Raw genomic sequence first — 16330 nt, 5'->3', positions numbered from 1 at the left:
AATGGAAGTACTTGAAAGTACTTTTTCATACCCCAAAATGGCTGCCTTTTTTACCTTAAGCAAATGATGCCTCAGTCTGTGTCTTTAAACATCCCACCAGTTCACATGGGAACTGGAGGAAGAAGCCATAGTATTCCCAAAGAACATTAAGTATTCCATCGCCCACACGATGAAAAAAGGCAATGAAGGCAGATGGGAACCACTGCAGCAGCACAGATTCAATTTAGTTTTCTAATACTGCCTCAGAGATTAACACCCTCACAGTGCAGTGTGAATTATAACAGTCAATGTCAATGACTGACATCTGCTATGTTATTTTGTTTTGACGAAATACCGTATGACGGTGTGACTAAATACGCAGTAAGTTAATACCTTTGACTGTGGATTCAATAACTCTATGGAGGCATGTGAAATATTCAGTACTCAGAGTTGCCTGAATATACCCACTGTTTTGTATTTTACAATGTATTCCACAATGGGCATTCCACCGTCGTCCTGTTTGACCAGTCCCAGTCTATACGCTTTGCCCATTCCCCTCTGCCCATGAACAGTAGGGGGGCTGGGCTCTCCTACGGGAAGAAGAGAGAAAAGAGCTGAAGGTTTCACACATTCATGCCAGGCTTTGCCTGACATTTACTGCCTTGGTGAAATTCTATTTTCTCTCAATTGTGTTTACTTAGGAGGTCAGCCCCGTGTTGTTGTGATTTGTTTGTGCTGTTTTTTCACTTGTTTGTTGACACTGTTGGTTTCCCCGCCCATCAGACATGACCACACGAGACTGGTGTGGGTTTTCTCTGGTTAGTGTGGGTTAAAGCAAACCCATTGGGGGTTGGCTCATCACTGTTCTTAACACGGGGGGCCATGGTAGACTGCAGTAAACCCACACAATTTAGGCTCATGCCTACTGTTGCTGAGCCCAGCCTGGACCTGTAGCCTCTTTCGGCCAACGCAGGCCACCATGGGCACCCTCTACCTACGCTAGCCCAGAGAAATACCGTGGGCTCCTGTGAACAGCATGAGACGAAAGAGGGACTAAATAAGGACCAACAGTTCATTATTGTTGTGAAATAATCACACACTAAGCATGTATGGGATTGAGACTCAGTGTGATTCTTTCTCATTACAAAAGTGTGCACAATAATGGTTTGCCTGAAGGAGTCCACTGTGGGTTGCCATTATGGGACTAAATACACACCAAACAGCCTTTATGTTCCAAGCGCAAAGGGGTATCTTCTAAGCAGGAAAGGGCTTTCCTTGTTGTTTCTTTAACAAAGCCCAGAGAGATGCACTGCGGGTCCCACGTAGTGGGCCTAATCTCAAGCCCACACTGGGCCTGCATGGGCTCGCTAGCTAGGCTTGTTTTGATAATCTTGTGTTTTCATGCTATTTTGGCCCAAACTCCACCCTGGAACCACGCAACCCACAATTTGATGGTGTGCTTTGCCAGTTTTGACGCCGGGGTTCCCCCATTGCCAAGGTCCGAGTTTGAGCACACGGCTGCAGGAGCCCGGCATGATACTCCGTGGAGGATACTCACGGATGGGTAAGGTCTGGAAGGCCTCCATGTGGCTGTACTCCCCCTGGCCTTTTCCGTTCACGGCAGCCACCCTGACCTCATAGGTCGTGTTGGGCTCCAGGTTAGTTAGGAGAACCATTGCTGGAACGAAAAAACACAAACAACATACGGTCTGTGCTGCAGACACAGAGAGCCACAAAAACACCTTGGTACTCATTCTGCAGCTAGATTTCCCGGATTAGTTTTTTTCATTCACGCAGTGTTGTCACAGAGGTGCGGTGTACGCTAAACAGGCGGCTTAGCCTGCTGTTGATTCCGTTCCCTCACCTTACAATAATCTGACAGTATCTATTATGGAGGCCTCCTGCAAGCTACACATGCTAATGGGATATCTCACTACTGCTAATAATGCTGGCTCTCAGTGGGGGCTGACAGCAGAGCTAACGCTAATGTTATACCATTGTGCTGTGCAATCATTCCAGCACAGCAAATCCCTCACGCATGTATAGATCATATTTACCACACACATCAAGGTGTGAAATGTAATTCCATCTCTCTGTTTCTAGCTTGGAGGAACACACTAGTGGGTTATGGCTGTCAAAGTTGAAAAGACCACCGTGCGCACACACACAGCTACAAGATCATGCATTCATTAATGCACTCAAGCATTTTTTTAATAATGTTTTATAATTATATAACAGTAACATATAAATTGTTTTCACTCCTTAATTTGATGAACATGATAACTGAACTGAAATTCTCAACAAAATATAAAAGTAAAAAAAAATTAGATATTCACTCCATGAGAAAAATTAGATTTCATAATTAGCAATTGCAACAGTGAGCATCTTATGAGAATTAAGAAATTTGTTGGCAAAGCTTTTTGTTTTTACATACTGGCGGTAGCAATAAATAGCAAATTCTTGATTAAAAACCTATGTGGGGCTATCTGAAGACAATTTATTTTCAAGCTCAAAATCATGAATCCATTAAGCAGTAATAACACTATATTGTAGTCTAAATCAAAGCTAAAGCTAATGTTTCTCAAATTTAGTGGTCTCATCATAAACTCTCAACAGTCATTGCTCTCATTTGGACTTATATTAACATATCTTTGTTTTCCCAAGCCCAAAGCCCTCAGGGAATGCTATTCAAAGTTTGGATTGTATAATTTAGCATCTTTGAAAGATGTTTGTTCTCTGTAATTTTGTGCTTTTCATGTTTTGCAAGTAAACTTTGTTTAAAGGCTTTGTTCAATGTTCCAAGAAATAGCACATTATTGTACGTAAAGATAATTGCAAACCCAATATCCAGACAAAAGCTGTTTAATGAAAAATGTGCTCCAACTCATTGATGGAGTCATTTTCTGGTGAGAAAAGTGCGATGTTGGGCCAAACAATGGCTGAGACAGGGTAAATGATTCGCAGCACATCCTGACTCTGTGAAAAGCATCCATTTTGGAAAGTGAAAATGGCTGCTAGGCAAGATATTGGACATTGGTAGAAACAAACTTTCAATTGATTCAATGGCCCATTTCATTTTAGTTGATAATGCACACATGGTGTATGTTATCCAGTCTAAAATGGATTTCACACGTTGAAAGTGTTTACAGATTGCTTGTGGTGACAATCATATGTAGGAAAAGTGGGACTTTTGACTGTTGGATGGAAGGGATGGAGGTGTCTTCAGCAGTGTTGGGGTGTGGGAGAGAGTGGAGTGCAGTAATTAATGCATTGCCAGCCTGTGGGTTTTCGGGGGAGGGGGGCAGAGGAAAGTGCATACTAAAAAGTTGACCCAAAAAAAGTTCCATGATGCATTGCTCACCCAGGTATTAGTGGTGTGCAGTTTGAATATGATTCTGCAGCATAAGATGAAAGGCCTGGTGGATATTTTACTCATGGAGTCTGCGGTAAACAGAACCCGGCAGCAATCTTTGGCTTTGTGGAAGATACTTTGCACATTAGCGCGTTTTGCATTAGCATTAGCCGCAGCCTCCCCTTTTTGATTAGTATTCCTAACACTGCTATCACTACTAATGATTATACTAATAGCAATGCTAATACAATAATTAAAAAAAATTAAATTATATATATATATATATATATATATATATATATATATATATATATATATATATATGCTTTTTTAAAATGTGCTTATATATATATGTATATATATATATATATATATATATATATATATATATATATATATATATATATATATATATATATATATATATAAACACATTTTAAAAAAGCAAATAACTAACTAAAAAACAGATGCAAGTGGTGATAAAATCGATGACACTCACTCTGAACGCCAAGGGACTTCACTGTCTTCCACTCCTGTGAACTCTGGTCCTTGTAGTTCACAATGTAGTGTCCAATTGGCACACCGCCGTGAGAGTCTGGCTTCATGAACGTCACCGTAACAACGCGCTGCGACACGGAGGCGAAGCGCACGGAATACGGGTTGGACGGCACAGCTGTAATCCAAGAACACAGAGAACGTTCCCTAAATAATTAGCTAAACCTAAACTGGTGCCAGTCTGATGTGAGGCGACCTCATAATGGAATAGGACAGACTGGTTGTGTTACTGAGGACATAAACACGGCGTCTAAGGAGCCGGTGGTAACAAGTTTAGACGCAGTATCTGAGCAGAGTAAATGACGAACAAACGTGTATATGTGCATGCAGTGCAAATGAATGACAGCAATGACTCACAAAAACTCAGATAAAACATGGTCCCGAACATGCTTTCACATGCGTGCCCACATGCACACACACCCATACACACACCCAGATAAAAGACCATTATATTTATCGGCACTCTGCACAATCCCGTTATCACGCTTCGCTTTATCAGGCTGGGCCACAGGGGCTCAGCAAATCAAAAGCGCTTCGTACTGCCCTGCAGTCTCTCTCACACACACACACACGCACGCGCCTTCCCACCTCCCAGATGAATACAAACTCTAGCTTTTTTTTCCCCCGCAATTGCTCATCCTCACCAAAAATGTATCTTCTGACATTTCCCTCTTAGCATAAATGTCATCCCTCCTCTACTCCTCCTATAGAATCAAGTCTACTACCTTTTTCAGCAAAGACACCCTACTGTTTCATTACGTTACATTCACTAGTGGTTAGAGCCAGTTCTACATCCTAATATCTCATTTCTCTCTCTTTCGTTCAGGCTGGCCATGTCCACCAGAGGGACACGGTTTGACGAAGAGCTATGAGCGAATTATTCAGCCATTTCCCACGGATCATAAAAATCCCTCCTGATTACAGTAAACATCAGCGCTATTCGCGTGCGGCACAGCTAAACTAGCCATGGGGGGAGAGGTAGTCGCAGCGGAGATTAGATCACACTCAACACAGGCTTAGCGACGGGTTTGCGTGTTTTTCTTCAGAATCTCCTTTCGCCATTCACGCCTTCCCATCTCACTTCCTTGTTTAGCTTCATTTGATGAATAAGAGAGGCCTCGCCTGGAATACCAAACGCCTGAATACCCCAGAGTAACGCGGCAGGAGGAAGGTGAAAATGTGTTCGGAGATGACTAGTGCAGATGCTAAACCAAATCTCTCCAGTGCAAACTAATGACCTTCGTACTCGATGGACCCTGTCGGCCACTTTCTTTCAGAAATGTTTTGCTTGCATTCAGCTTTCAGAAATGGCACAAACATCTTTCAGTGAATATGTTTTGATTAGCAAACTTTCAAAGCTACAAAAGCTCACATTGACCTTAAAGCAGGTGTGCTTGTACCTCAAATTGCTATTTACACAGTATCAGTCAGAAGTTTGGATGAAGCTATTGTTTATTTATTTATTTTTTACTATTTTCTTCATAGAAAGAGTATAAAACAATAAAATACCATATATGTGATGATGCTGTTAAACAAATATTGTTATTGTGTAAACAAATACTCAAGTTGCCTCCCTTTACTCCGATGACAACTCTGCATGTTCTTGGTGATCATTAACCAGCTTCATGAGGCAGCTGTGATGTGTGTGTGTGTGTGGTGTGTGTTTGTGAGTATGTGTGTGTGTGTGTTATATATATATATATATATATATATATATATATATATATATATATATATATATATATATATATATAGTTTTGAATGTCAATTCATGTATAGGTTATCAACTTTCACTATTAAAATTTGTTTTAAAAATAAATTTAAGCAAAAACAATTAGATTATAACGCCTTTATGACTATGAAAACCTAACATTCAGTCAGGAGTGTCCAAACTTTTGACTGGTACTGTATACTATTTCTATTACAGCACTTCTTTTTTTTATTTTATTTTATTTATTTTTTTTTTACATTTATCTACTGAACAGAGTCTCATGCTAACCACACACTAAAAGACTTTGAAATGAGTAAAGTCTGACAATCTCTCATATCTAAACACAATGTGGTCACAGACTATGATTTTGCAAAGACTGGGGATCACCATTTGTTAGACTACAACTAGATTCCTTTTGTGATTATTTCCCATCATGTTCCTGTTGGAAATTCACAAGATGAGGAACTGTTGAACAACGGAGCAGAAACAGAAACCGCTTTTGGCCAGAGCTGCCCTTGTGTGTGCAGTGGTTTATTCTGAAGAAAAACATTCATAAAGAAAAATACAAGAACCAGGGTTTCCTCCATGCCTCTCATCTACCCACCAGAGATGGAGTGCACTTGGCATACTGACATACTTCATACTACTCACATTCTGACTGGGCCCCAAATCAGTATGCAGTTTATACTGAGTGGGGTATACAGTATACAGTATGTAGAATGCCATTTCGAAAGTTCACTTGCACATGTACACACTTTGCTGCTTCCTGTTTAGTGCTCATCTATTGGTTGCTGACAGTGTCACATCACTATTTGCATTAGCCAAGACCCATGATAATATCAAATGCGGCTGATTGCATCAGAATGTCAAGACATAAAAAAAAGACCGATTTAAGACAGCTATCCTGACCACCTTACACTAAATGATTGAGAAGACGGGAGCACACCACAACTCTAGCAAAACTCTCACGGACTTTACTCTGACAGTGGAAGTTTGTCAGCGACAGTGAAATCACTGGAAAAGTCGATTGGTGTAAGGCCAGCATTAGCTTCCAGATGTCAGTATTATCCCAGCATCGCCATTTTCCGTGCAATGAAATCCCTCCGTCCGCTTTTTAATTCTGCAAACGGTCCTGTGTGTTGACAACCGTACCCCCCCCCCCCCACCCACCCACCCACCCACCCACCCACCGAGCTCGCCTGGTGCGAGATGGCTTGACGGCCTCGCCCGCAGTGTCCCTCAGCAGGACGCAGTGGGATGTGTTTGATGCTGCTTTGGGTCGTTAACTTTGAAGACGAATCGTTCCCAGCATGACAGGCATATGTCATGGGAAAAGACGGGACCGTTTCTAATTTCAAGGCCTCTGGAGGGTCCTTTTTAAAGCCTCTGCTTTAATTAAGTTTGCAGCCTGAGCTCGCTATGAGCTCTCATGTCAGCCCTTCGATTGTAAGTTCAATATACTGCCTCTTTGTGCCTGCACGGATGCTCAATTCTTTCTGCACGTGCCTGTATGTGCTGGTGGTTACTCTTTATTTATGATGGTGTGTGTGGTTTTGTGTCTTTGTGCATTTATGGAAGATAGAGAAAGCGAGGGAGAGAGAGCAGTATCCGCTTGCAATTTATGCAGTCAAAGTCATTTGATCCGAGCTTGAGTGGATTGGATCACTCCACAGTGAATTAGGTAATACTACTGTAAATTAGGGTGTACTTTGGCAAATTGGCTCTCTGATAAATTCAACAGGCTAGCAACATATTAGCTTGGATCAAGTAAGCATGTAGGCTGCTGTAAAATACTGCTGCAAAAAACAAATTCACTTTGAAAAGCATGTGATTAAGTTAAGATAAAAACTTAAAGATTAAAAAGCAACCTAGGTTATAATTCAAAAGTGCTCCAAAGTTATTTTCACTTCAAAGATTAGGTCTAATATGGGTCCCGGCTTTCAAATTGCAACTGGGAGAACGTTCCAACTATTTGCCCTGACATGGCCCCTATGGCAAGATTGGGGCGCACCTTTCCCATACCCATGCTTCCAGGATTCATGCTTCTTACAAGATCCTGGCAAACCTAGAATCTTCACGTACACCAGCCTTCTTTACATGGAATTACTTATGCATGCACCACTGGAATGTTTTGCTGATAAACAAGCCATGGAGATCACTGTCACGCACAAAGACACTCGAATTCTCGATACGTGGGGAAGGAATGAGGACACTGTCCACCTGCGGACAGCAAACAGCTACATCCATATGAATGTGCTCATGTAGAAGAAGCCTCGCAGTGGTGGTGTTTTAATAATGGCATGCCGTCAGATGGCACTCGGCTCCGAGGGCTATAGGTGGAAGGCTCTTGGAACAAGATGGACAGCTTCTGACTGGGTGGAGCTCACCAGTGACCTTGCCCTCTCAGCGAGCTCCTCTCTCCCAGACCTCCCACCAGGGTATCATGGGTAAACACACACCTGCCTGTGCTAAAATAAACTCCTGATATCGAGCACCAATGTTGTTCCTGGCTGTGCAGTTGTAGCGGCCAAAATCCCTGTCAGACATAGGGGTAACCTGTGCATAAAAGGAAAAAACAAGTGCAGATTAGAAATGAAGGGCAACACATTTTACATCCTGCTGGTGACAGTTTACATACATTTAACAGTTATATAAAATACATTTAATGTTATATAAAATAGCTATAAAGTTTTCATGAGTGGGATATTTTTGTGTGGCTCATGAAATGCCTTTGATGCATTAATCTTACAAATGAATATAATGAAACAATCACAGGAATTCATTTAGCTTTTTGGTTTGAGTGTAACATTTTAGTTTGGGTGTAGCATCATCAGTAACCAACCTGGTTTAATCAATAATTGTCAACAAATTATGAATTTTGATTAATTTGATTGAACTAGATTTAATGTGGTTTATACCACAATAAACTAAAACCCCATCCCAACCCTTATGTTTATGGGAGTTTCTATGATTGTGTGGTAGGCTTTCATGAGACTTTTTATGACACCATGTTTGTACAGTTTCCAGATTTACAAAATGCCTACTGATGCATGTCCCTGCAAAAGCAGTTTTAGACTGATAATCACCTCCAGCACTGATTTCCCCTCTGCAGTATGAATACGGGTGTTGCTGTTGCCGTCATTGGAGATGGTGAACCTGTCTCGTCTCCACAGCATGGTGGCCGGGGGATTGGACATCACATCACAGCTCAAATTCACCGGATTCCCCTCCCAGGAGTAGAAGATTGTGTGATTGATCTGAAACTTGGGAGCATCTGCAAAAGCAAATGATCACAGTTTGACCTGGCGGATCTTAACAGCAACAACCAAATCAAACCGACTACGTCTTTTATTGTCGGAAAAGCCGTACCCAGTAACACACATTAATATGCAGTTTATGTAAAATGTTTATTTATTCCAACGGTTGTCAGCTTCATTTCTTTCATGCTGTGTGAATTTTTATAAACTTCTCTGCTCTACCGCACCTGACTAAACTCATGAAGGGCATGATAATTAGGTGATGAGTTGAATCAGGTGTGTTGGCTTGGGAAAATCACAGCAAATGAGGTACACAACGCTGACTGATTGATTTATTTATTAGCTTGTGTTGATGAATAACAATCATCACCAGCGTGAGCCCAACCAAATACCTAATACCGCTTTGCTTGTGCAAAGCACCAGCCAGAGACCTTCGAGCTGACAGGTTGAAGTATAACAATAATACATGCACAGCAGTGAGTGACGAACAGTGGTGAGCTAGCTAGCAGGGCTGTCAGCCTGTGGTCACCCACAGTTCTGGTGCCATTACATCTATTTTATGCTGGCTCACAGGGTTCTATTAAAGAGATTCATGCTGCAGCACCCTGTCACAACTGAGGACAGGCGAGGTTGTCGAGGGGCGCTTCACTGAGTAAATAAACGAGTTCATTAGCAACCCAGCAACGGTCGGCTACCTCCTGACACGCTTGGTCAGAATGCCTTTTCTCACTCGTTTGCTTAAACTCCGCCCCTGACACCAGTGACCTTGCTGGTTGGGTGACTTTCTTGATCCATCCTATGACACGGCCGGCTAAGTTCTCTACCTGCGCTAACCCTGTCAGATATTAGCATTCCTTATTAGCATTCTTTGAAGATACCACCAAAATGCTCACCTGTGCCTCAGAGTGCCACTATTTAGTGATATCATTTAATCACTCCCAGAAATTTCATTCAACTCTCTGACCTTGACGGCTTCAAGAAAATACTGCACAGAAGTCATAGCCAAACCTGGGAGCAAAAAAGCTGACTGTTTGGTGTTATTAAGGAAGTTGAAGACTGTAGGCCAGGAAATGGGCAAGATGTTAGTGAAGTTAATTCTGCAGGATGGTTTTCTTCCAATACTTGGCTAGGCTGGAGGGCATTTATCTTTTGTTTGATATACCCATAAAAAAAAAAAAAAAAAAAAAAAAAAAAAAAAAAAAAAAAAAAAATTAAAGCAAAGCAACAAGCCATAATTGGTTCATTAATTTTTAGCAGAGTAATCTTTTTAGTAGAGTAAATTAGCTTTAAGAGCTTTATATATATATATGTATGAAGTGGCTATGAGAGTATTTTATATCTTATTCATGATAATCAGCTAAATAACGTCTTTTGGGCAATTAGCAAGCGATTTCACTCTTCTTCAACTCCAACTGCAAACAGAGCAGAGGTTTACCGTTCTGATGATGCTACGTTTGCTAGCTGCTGATGCAAGCCGTCTGACTTACATTCGATGTCCAGGAACATGCTTTTTTGGTGGCCACCAATTCTGCTTAGGGCCTCGCAGTTGAAGCGGCCCCAGTCGGACAGACGCACTCCGGTGATGGTCAGCATTGACTTTCCGTGGCGTCCCCGGACCTCCACCCGACCGTCCTGGCTCTGGAACAAAACAGCTGCGTGAGCATGGCTCGCCATGGCTGTGCTGCCCAGACCCAAGCCACTACCTGCCGTCTGCCCACAGGAATGTGGGAGGACAGGTAACAGTGCCATGCATAAGCTGCAGACCCTACTTTGAATGGTAAACATGCCACTTCAGCAGCAGAGACCAAGTCTTACGATGGCACGACCCAAACGGCTGGGAGGATTGCTTACCCTGGACATGTGCTACAGTAAAAATATAATCACTTAAGCTAATCAGCTCTTACATGGGGAAGGTTACACGGAGTGCATATGAAGGCATGTGAGCTGCTAAACCTGACGTCTGACATTTCAGGACAGAGCTCAATATAATTGTACGGACTCAGTGCCCATGGTAGTTATCATTCAGCATGCCTCCGGTTTGGTGGAGTGGGAGATTAGAGGTGCTTTCCCCACCGAGAGTGCAGCTGGGTTGACAGAGGCGCCCACTTTAATGATCCCGCACTCTGCTCCGTCTTCCCCCTACCTTTCTTTCTCTCCCTCTCTCTCTCTCTATATATCTCTTCCTTTGTCTCTCTCTTTCTCTGTCTGACAGATCGATACGTGTCTCCTCTGCTAATGCCTCAGCACATGCAGAACAGGCCTTTGACAGCTAACTTTATTGCTTTCCTTGACTTGGGGTTCAGTATTACATTTGCCAAAAGCCATTAATGCAGGCTGGAGGAGGACTTTGTGGCTTTTCCCTAGCCTAAGTAATGCAGAGGATTAATCATTATTCCAGTGACACACACACCCATACACTCACACACACCCATCCACCCCCCCCCCCCCCACACACACAGACTTACTTCATTCCCTCACACATCTGTGAGCATGATAATTAGGTCTTACCCATTCACACATGCACACTGCAACGTGCTCGTATGTATAATTTCAACAGGCAGGCCGACATGCACAAACATTAGGATGCATCGTGAAACCCTCTTGCCATTCAAATGACTAATAAACAGGGATAAAAAAAACAACTGCCAGGAACATATTCTCCTTTTTGTAATGCTGTCTTACTTTTTTTTCCCAAGACATAAAATTTACAGTTGCAACATGAGAACCTGACTATTAATATCTCTCTCTCTCTCTTTCTCCTCCTCTCGCTCTGTCTTCATGCGCAGTCTCCCTGACAATGCTATTGTGCAAAAGCAGAAGGGAGAAGAGTTCCTAGACTGTTTGATATTCGTCAGAGTTCTCAGTCTGGGGACAGAACTGCAAAAGAGAGCTGTAAGCAGTCCATTCTAGGAGGCCTGAGTTGGAGCTGTATCACAGACTCCACCCCTTGAGTTGGAGCCACTTCAAAGACTCCACCCCTTGCCTTAGATCTGAAGGGTGGCTTCTTTGGAACTGATAAAACATACGTCAAATTTAGGTCAGAGCCTAACAAACATGTCTTACTTAGAGTTTGCAAGGGTCCTTGATCGGAAATTCAACTGACTAGAATGATAAACAGACCCATGCACCTAATGTATCACAGAACATCATTCACTTACTACCTCACTTCAAGATTTTGGTTTCAACAATTTTGAGTGTAGAGTGTAGAGAGTATCCAATCACAGCTGGCTCAATTAAAGCATATTAGAGAAAATTGACATAGTTCTTACATTATACAAGTTGTGTAAAGGCTTGGCAAAATCCCATGATCTTCAGCTATAACCATCAAAGTACAGCTCAATAAGCAATTCTTTGATCACCTTCTGAAACTCACAGAACCCAATGTGCCAAATGTGACCTTCTCACCAGCAATAATAGATGTGGAGTGTTTAGTGTTCCGGAAAAGTCCATCAGATTGTGGCTGGCTCATGTCAGCTTCAAGGCTTTGCCACATGAAGACATGACCCGTGAGGCTTCCATGTCCTACCACTACTGTAACACTTCTCATCGAAAATATGCAGGGGTGGGGGGTTACGGATTGAGTGGACCGCTCTCTCCTCTGGTGCTCTCATTAGAAGAACCATTCATTTCATGGCTGAGAATCACCATCGATTTGACGCAGAACGGTATTTGTTTCGGAGCAAATTATGCCGTCTTGTTTTGTTGACTTGTCACCGTAATTGCATTTGCCAGAGAGGAAATGAGCACCTCAATTTTCTTTCGTATGGTGACTGGCCAAAGTAAGTGGCCAGGCAAATTATGCATTAATTTTCTATCTACCGTAAGATTTTCTTTTTAGATGTAATAGAAGCCTGTCATTATGGGTATACAAGTTCTTTAAAATTATGTTTTTCTGCTCAAAGGAAACTTGTTGAGCGCATATTCAGCTGCCTTGATGAAGAGCGGTTTTCTGAAAAAGGCTCTGAAGAGCTGTCAAGTTGCCTCTTTGTTCGATTAAAATAATCAACGCCTTGAATTGTGCCCCTGTACAACCACAGCCCTCACATAGGGGATCCAGGATAGACTTCCACATTCCCTTCATGGCTGGGAATTCTTAAGCATTGTGCTTATCTTCTTTGGGAGGAGAGGCCAGCTGTCTCTAAGCAACATTGCAACCAACTGGATACCTATAAGGTCACGTGGCATCCTCAAGCAACTACCGTTTTCAACACGAACACGTTAGGACGTTTCAGCAACACGGCATGTCACCATTCCACCATACAACTTTCCAGACCTTCTGTGTCATTTATCGACATTTTTCACAATTATCATTGGGTCACCATGCTCAATCTTTGGCTCGATGCCAAAGGCAATACATAGACTCTCCTTGAGATTTTTACAAGCCTGAATATCACAAACCAGTAGAAGGGTCAGAGGATTTGGGAGGGGTTTGAGAGCACTTTGGGATGAGGGGGGTGCTCTACCTTGTCCCCATCTGAGAAGGTCTGTCCGTCAGTGGCTCTCCTCCAGAAGATCTCAGGCAAAGGTTCGCCCTCGGCCGTGCAGGAGATCATTGCTGCGCTCCCCTCCACCGCCGTCACATTCCTCAGGTGGGTAATATGGGGCTGGACTGTGGAAAGGGAACAGAAATTGGGTGGCTGAGTTTCCACCTCCTCGTGCACGGTGAGGCAAGCACCATGCTGGGCTGGCCTGAGATTCCTTTGAGTAGCTCATCACTGTCAACCCCTGTCAGTGCGAATCTCAATTTACCGCAAGCTGCTCACTCTGTCTTGAAAGCAAAGTGCAACTCTGAGACACAATGGGAAGGCTACGGTGAACGCAATCAGTCGATTCCTCAATGTATTTCTTTCTCTCACTCTCTCTCTCTCCCCCCTCAGCGTGAATTGTCATTCTTTTCCCTGTTTAAAAAAGTGTATCATGGTGATTCTTGTTTTTATCTCCTTGATTGCTATAGAGACGCTTGTATAAGTTTGCATTCTTTCTGGCTGAAGTTACACACTCATTTTATGCTAAACACCAAAATTAACACTGTGTGTGTGTGTGCGCGCGCGCCCCCCAGCTTGCATTCCATAGATAAGCTCCTTTCCCCTCCATGGCTTAGCAAGCATTTCCCCTAAACACCAGTCTTGTCAAGGACAAACAGCCCCATGGAAGACCCCATGCATAATACCCTATACGTTCAGTCGAAAGAGTTACATAAAGAAAGGGTGAATGACATGGAATAAATCCATACCAAAATGAATGGAGCCACAGAGAAATGCAGTTGACAGCATGGGCCTTTGAACACTGTCTGTAGGGATTAAGGAGTTATTTGTATTGCCAGACACTCTGAACCCCGAACCCCCCACCCCTTTGGGATGGATGGAGAGATTGTGGCAGTAGGTACACACACACACACACACACACACACACACACAGACACACACTCACTCACACATAAACAAAAATGCACTGTTCGCTCCAAACTCACACTAGGAACACATAGAAGTTTCATTGTAATTGCAAAGCAAAACCACTTAATCAACCATTTACTGCACAGTGGTAGTTTATTTAGTGCTCTTTCAGTAAGAAGTGATTTGTGTGTGTGTGTGTGTGTGTGTGTATGTGTGTGTGTGTGTGTGTGTGTGTGTGTGTGTGTGTGTGTGTGTGTGTGTGTGTGTGTGTGTGTGTGTGTATAGTCCTGTAGTGATGCTATATTATTCCAGAGTAACCTCTGAAATGACAAAGCTGTAGTCTTTGGCATTTCCAGAGTTGGAATGTTGAAAAGGTTCAAATGGTCAGCACTTCTACTGAAGAGCTGCCTTCACCACCCTGTCCACATCCCCACACAGTCCAAAGCAGCACAGATATCTGAAAACTGCTGCTAAAATAAGCACTCAGATATTGTGCAAATACACTGTATGATCATTTTGAAATGGAAACACACAACTGCCAAAAACAGCTATCATACACTTTATGATAACCAGAAGCCTGTGTATGACATGAATAATAGAGATTCACGCAGACATGGTCAGCTCTTTCGCTTGCTCGGTTCGCTTTGGTAACTCCTGATACCCACTTTATTCCGTCTCCTTGGTGCGTTTGCTGTCAAGGGCTATGAATGTCACAAAAAGTTACATCTCCTTTGCCATGGTGTGCTTTATGAAACAAAACTGCCATCCAATGAGGGTGTCATATAAATGTGCGTTTTTTGCATGGGGAGGGACCGTAATGAGCATGAATAAATTTCTGTGCGTTTTCATGTGCAAAGAGGTAGGTGCCCCAATCAGAATAATCTCTCAGCAAATATGCACACCAGCACTGTGGAAAAAAAGTAAATTGAATCCCAGCCATAGATGCACAAGGTTGAGATTTTCAGGATAATTGAGTGCTCATGTTTTTGTGTGTTTGAAATAGCATCATGTTCACTCGGGAGGGGGACAGTGTTCATATTTATGGTGGACCAGCAGATTTTGACCGATTCAATTTTCTCAGGTGAAAGAAGACATGGGAAGGAGTGCAGGGAAAGTGGGGAAAAAGCTAGCTGCATCTGTGTGTCAATATTTTACTAGTGCTGCAAATATTGGATGGAAAGGGGTAAGAACAAAAGAATATGAGAGGTAAAAAAGAAAAGAGATTCCAGGTGAAAATAAACCAGCATGTGTGCACCTGGGAGACCACCACTGGTTCCCTGCACAATCCGACATTTATCCCATCTACAGCGGGAAGGAGGCTCCGTCGGAAGGTTCTGATGGGCATGCTCACCGAACACTTTGAGGAGGAGCTCGCTCTCCTTGCTCCCGGCCTTGTTGGTGGCCCTGCAGGTGTAGGGGCCTCCGTCACCCTGCCGGATGTTGCGGACGGTCAGTGTGCTTTTGCCTCCCTCCAGCGTGTTCAGCACATACTGCTCCGACGTCTCAATCTGCCGTCCCTTCCTGCGGTATTGCCCCAGAGAGAAGGGGGGTGGGGGGAGGAGGCGAGAGAGTGACACAGAGAGACAGAGAGGTAGAGAGAGGAGGGAGGGAGAAAGAGAGAGAGGGAGACGGGAAGAGGGAGAGGCAAGAGAGGGGGATAGAGAAAGAAATACTATCAAGTTCACACAGAGATACTCTGAGGACATTAATGCAGGTATGATGGGTGGTTCAGTGGTTTAATACTTTGTATACACCACTTCTATATATCAGTTGGAGGTTCGGTGTAGCAGATGACAAGTTGTTCTGAATGTTGTGTAGTTTGTGTAGTGGTTCATGCTGTACCCATCCAACCATCCATCCATCCATCCATCCATCCATCCATCCATCTATCTATCTATCTATCTATCTATCTATCTATCTATCTATCTATCTATCTATCTATCTATCTATCTATCTATCTATCTATCTATCTATCTATCTATCTATCTATCTATCTATCTACCAGCCCACCATTTCATCAACTACAACTGCACGTCCATCCTCTGCATTTCAATTACACTTTCGCCTGCCATAACAGGTGGCG

General features: G+C 42.9%; 1 protein-coding gene across 4 annotated transcripts in view; it reads right to left on the bottom strand.

The window, feature by feature from the left end:
- zgc:152904 (Ig and FN3 domain-containing protein) overlaps positions 1-16330 on the bottom strand; it is a 196621-nt gene that overhangs the window by 18322 nt on the left and 161969 nt on the right. For all 4 annotated transcript variants that reach the window (XM_035535064.1, XM_035535067.1, XM_035535065.1 and 1 more), the window contains exons 7-14: positions 15599-15768; positions 13318-13463; positions 10342-10492; positions 8684-8871; positions 8057-8153; positions 3831-4004; positions 1538-1657; positions 448-569 (exon numbers count right to left, since the gene is read on the bottom strand). In XM_035535064.1, coding sequence (XP_035390957.1) covers positions 448-569; positions 1538-1657; positions 3831-4004; positions 8057-8153; positions 8684-8871; positions 10342-10492; positions 13318-13463; positions 15599-15768 — 1168 coding nt within the window. The remainder of the gene's footprint in view (positions 1-447; positions 570-1537; positions 1658-3830; positions 4005-8056; positions 8154-8683; positions 8872-10341; positions 10493-13317; positions 13464-15598; positions 15769-16330) is intronic.

The sequence above is a fragment of the Electrophorus electricus genome, chromosome 16 (genome assembly GCF_013358815.1).
Source record: "Electrophorus electricus isolate fEleEle1 chromosome 16, fEleEle1.pri, whole genome shotgun sequence".
NCBI lineage: Eukaryota > Metazoa > Chordata > Actinopteri > Gymnotiformes > Gymnotidae > Electrophorus > Electrophorus electricus.
Note: the sequence above shows the minus strand (reverse complement) of the source record. Positions and strands in the feature narration are given on the sequence as shown.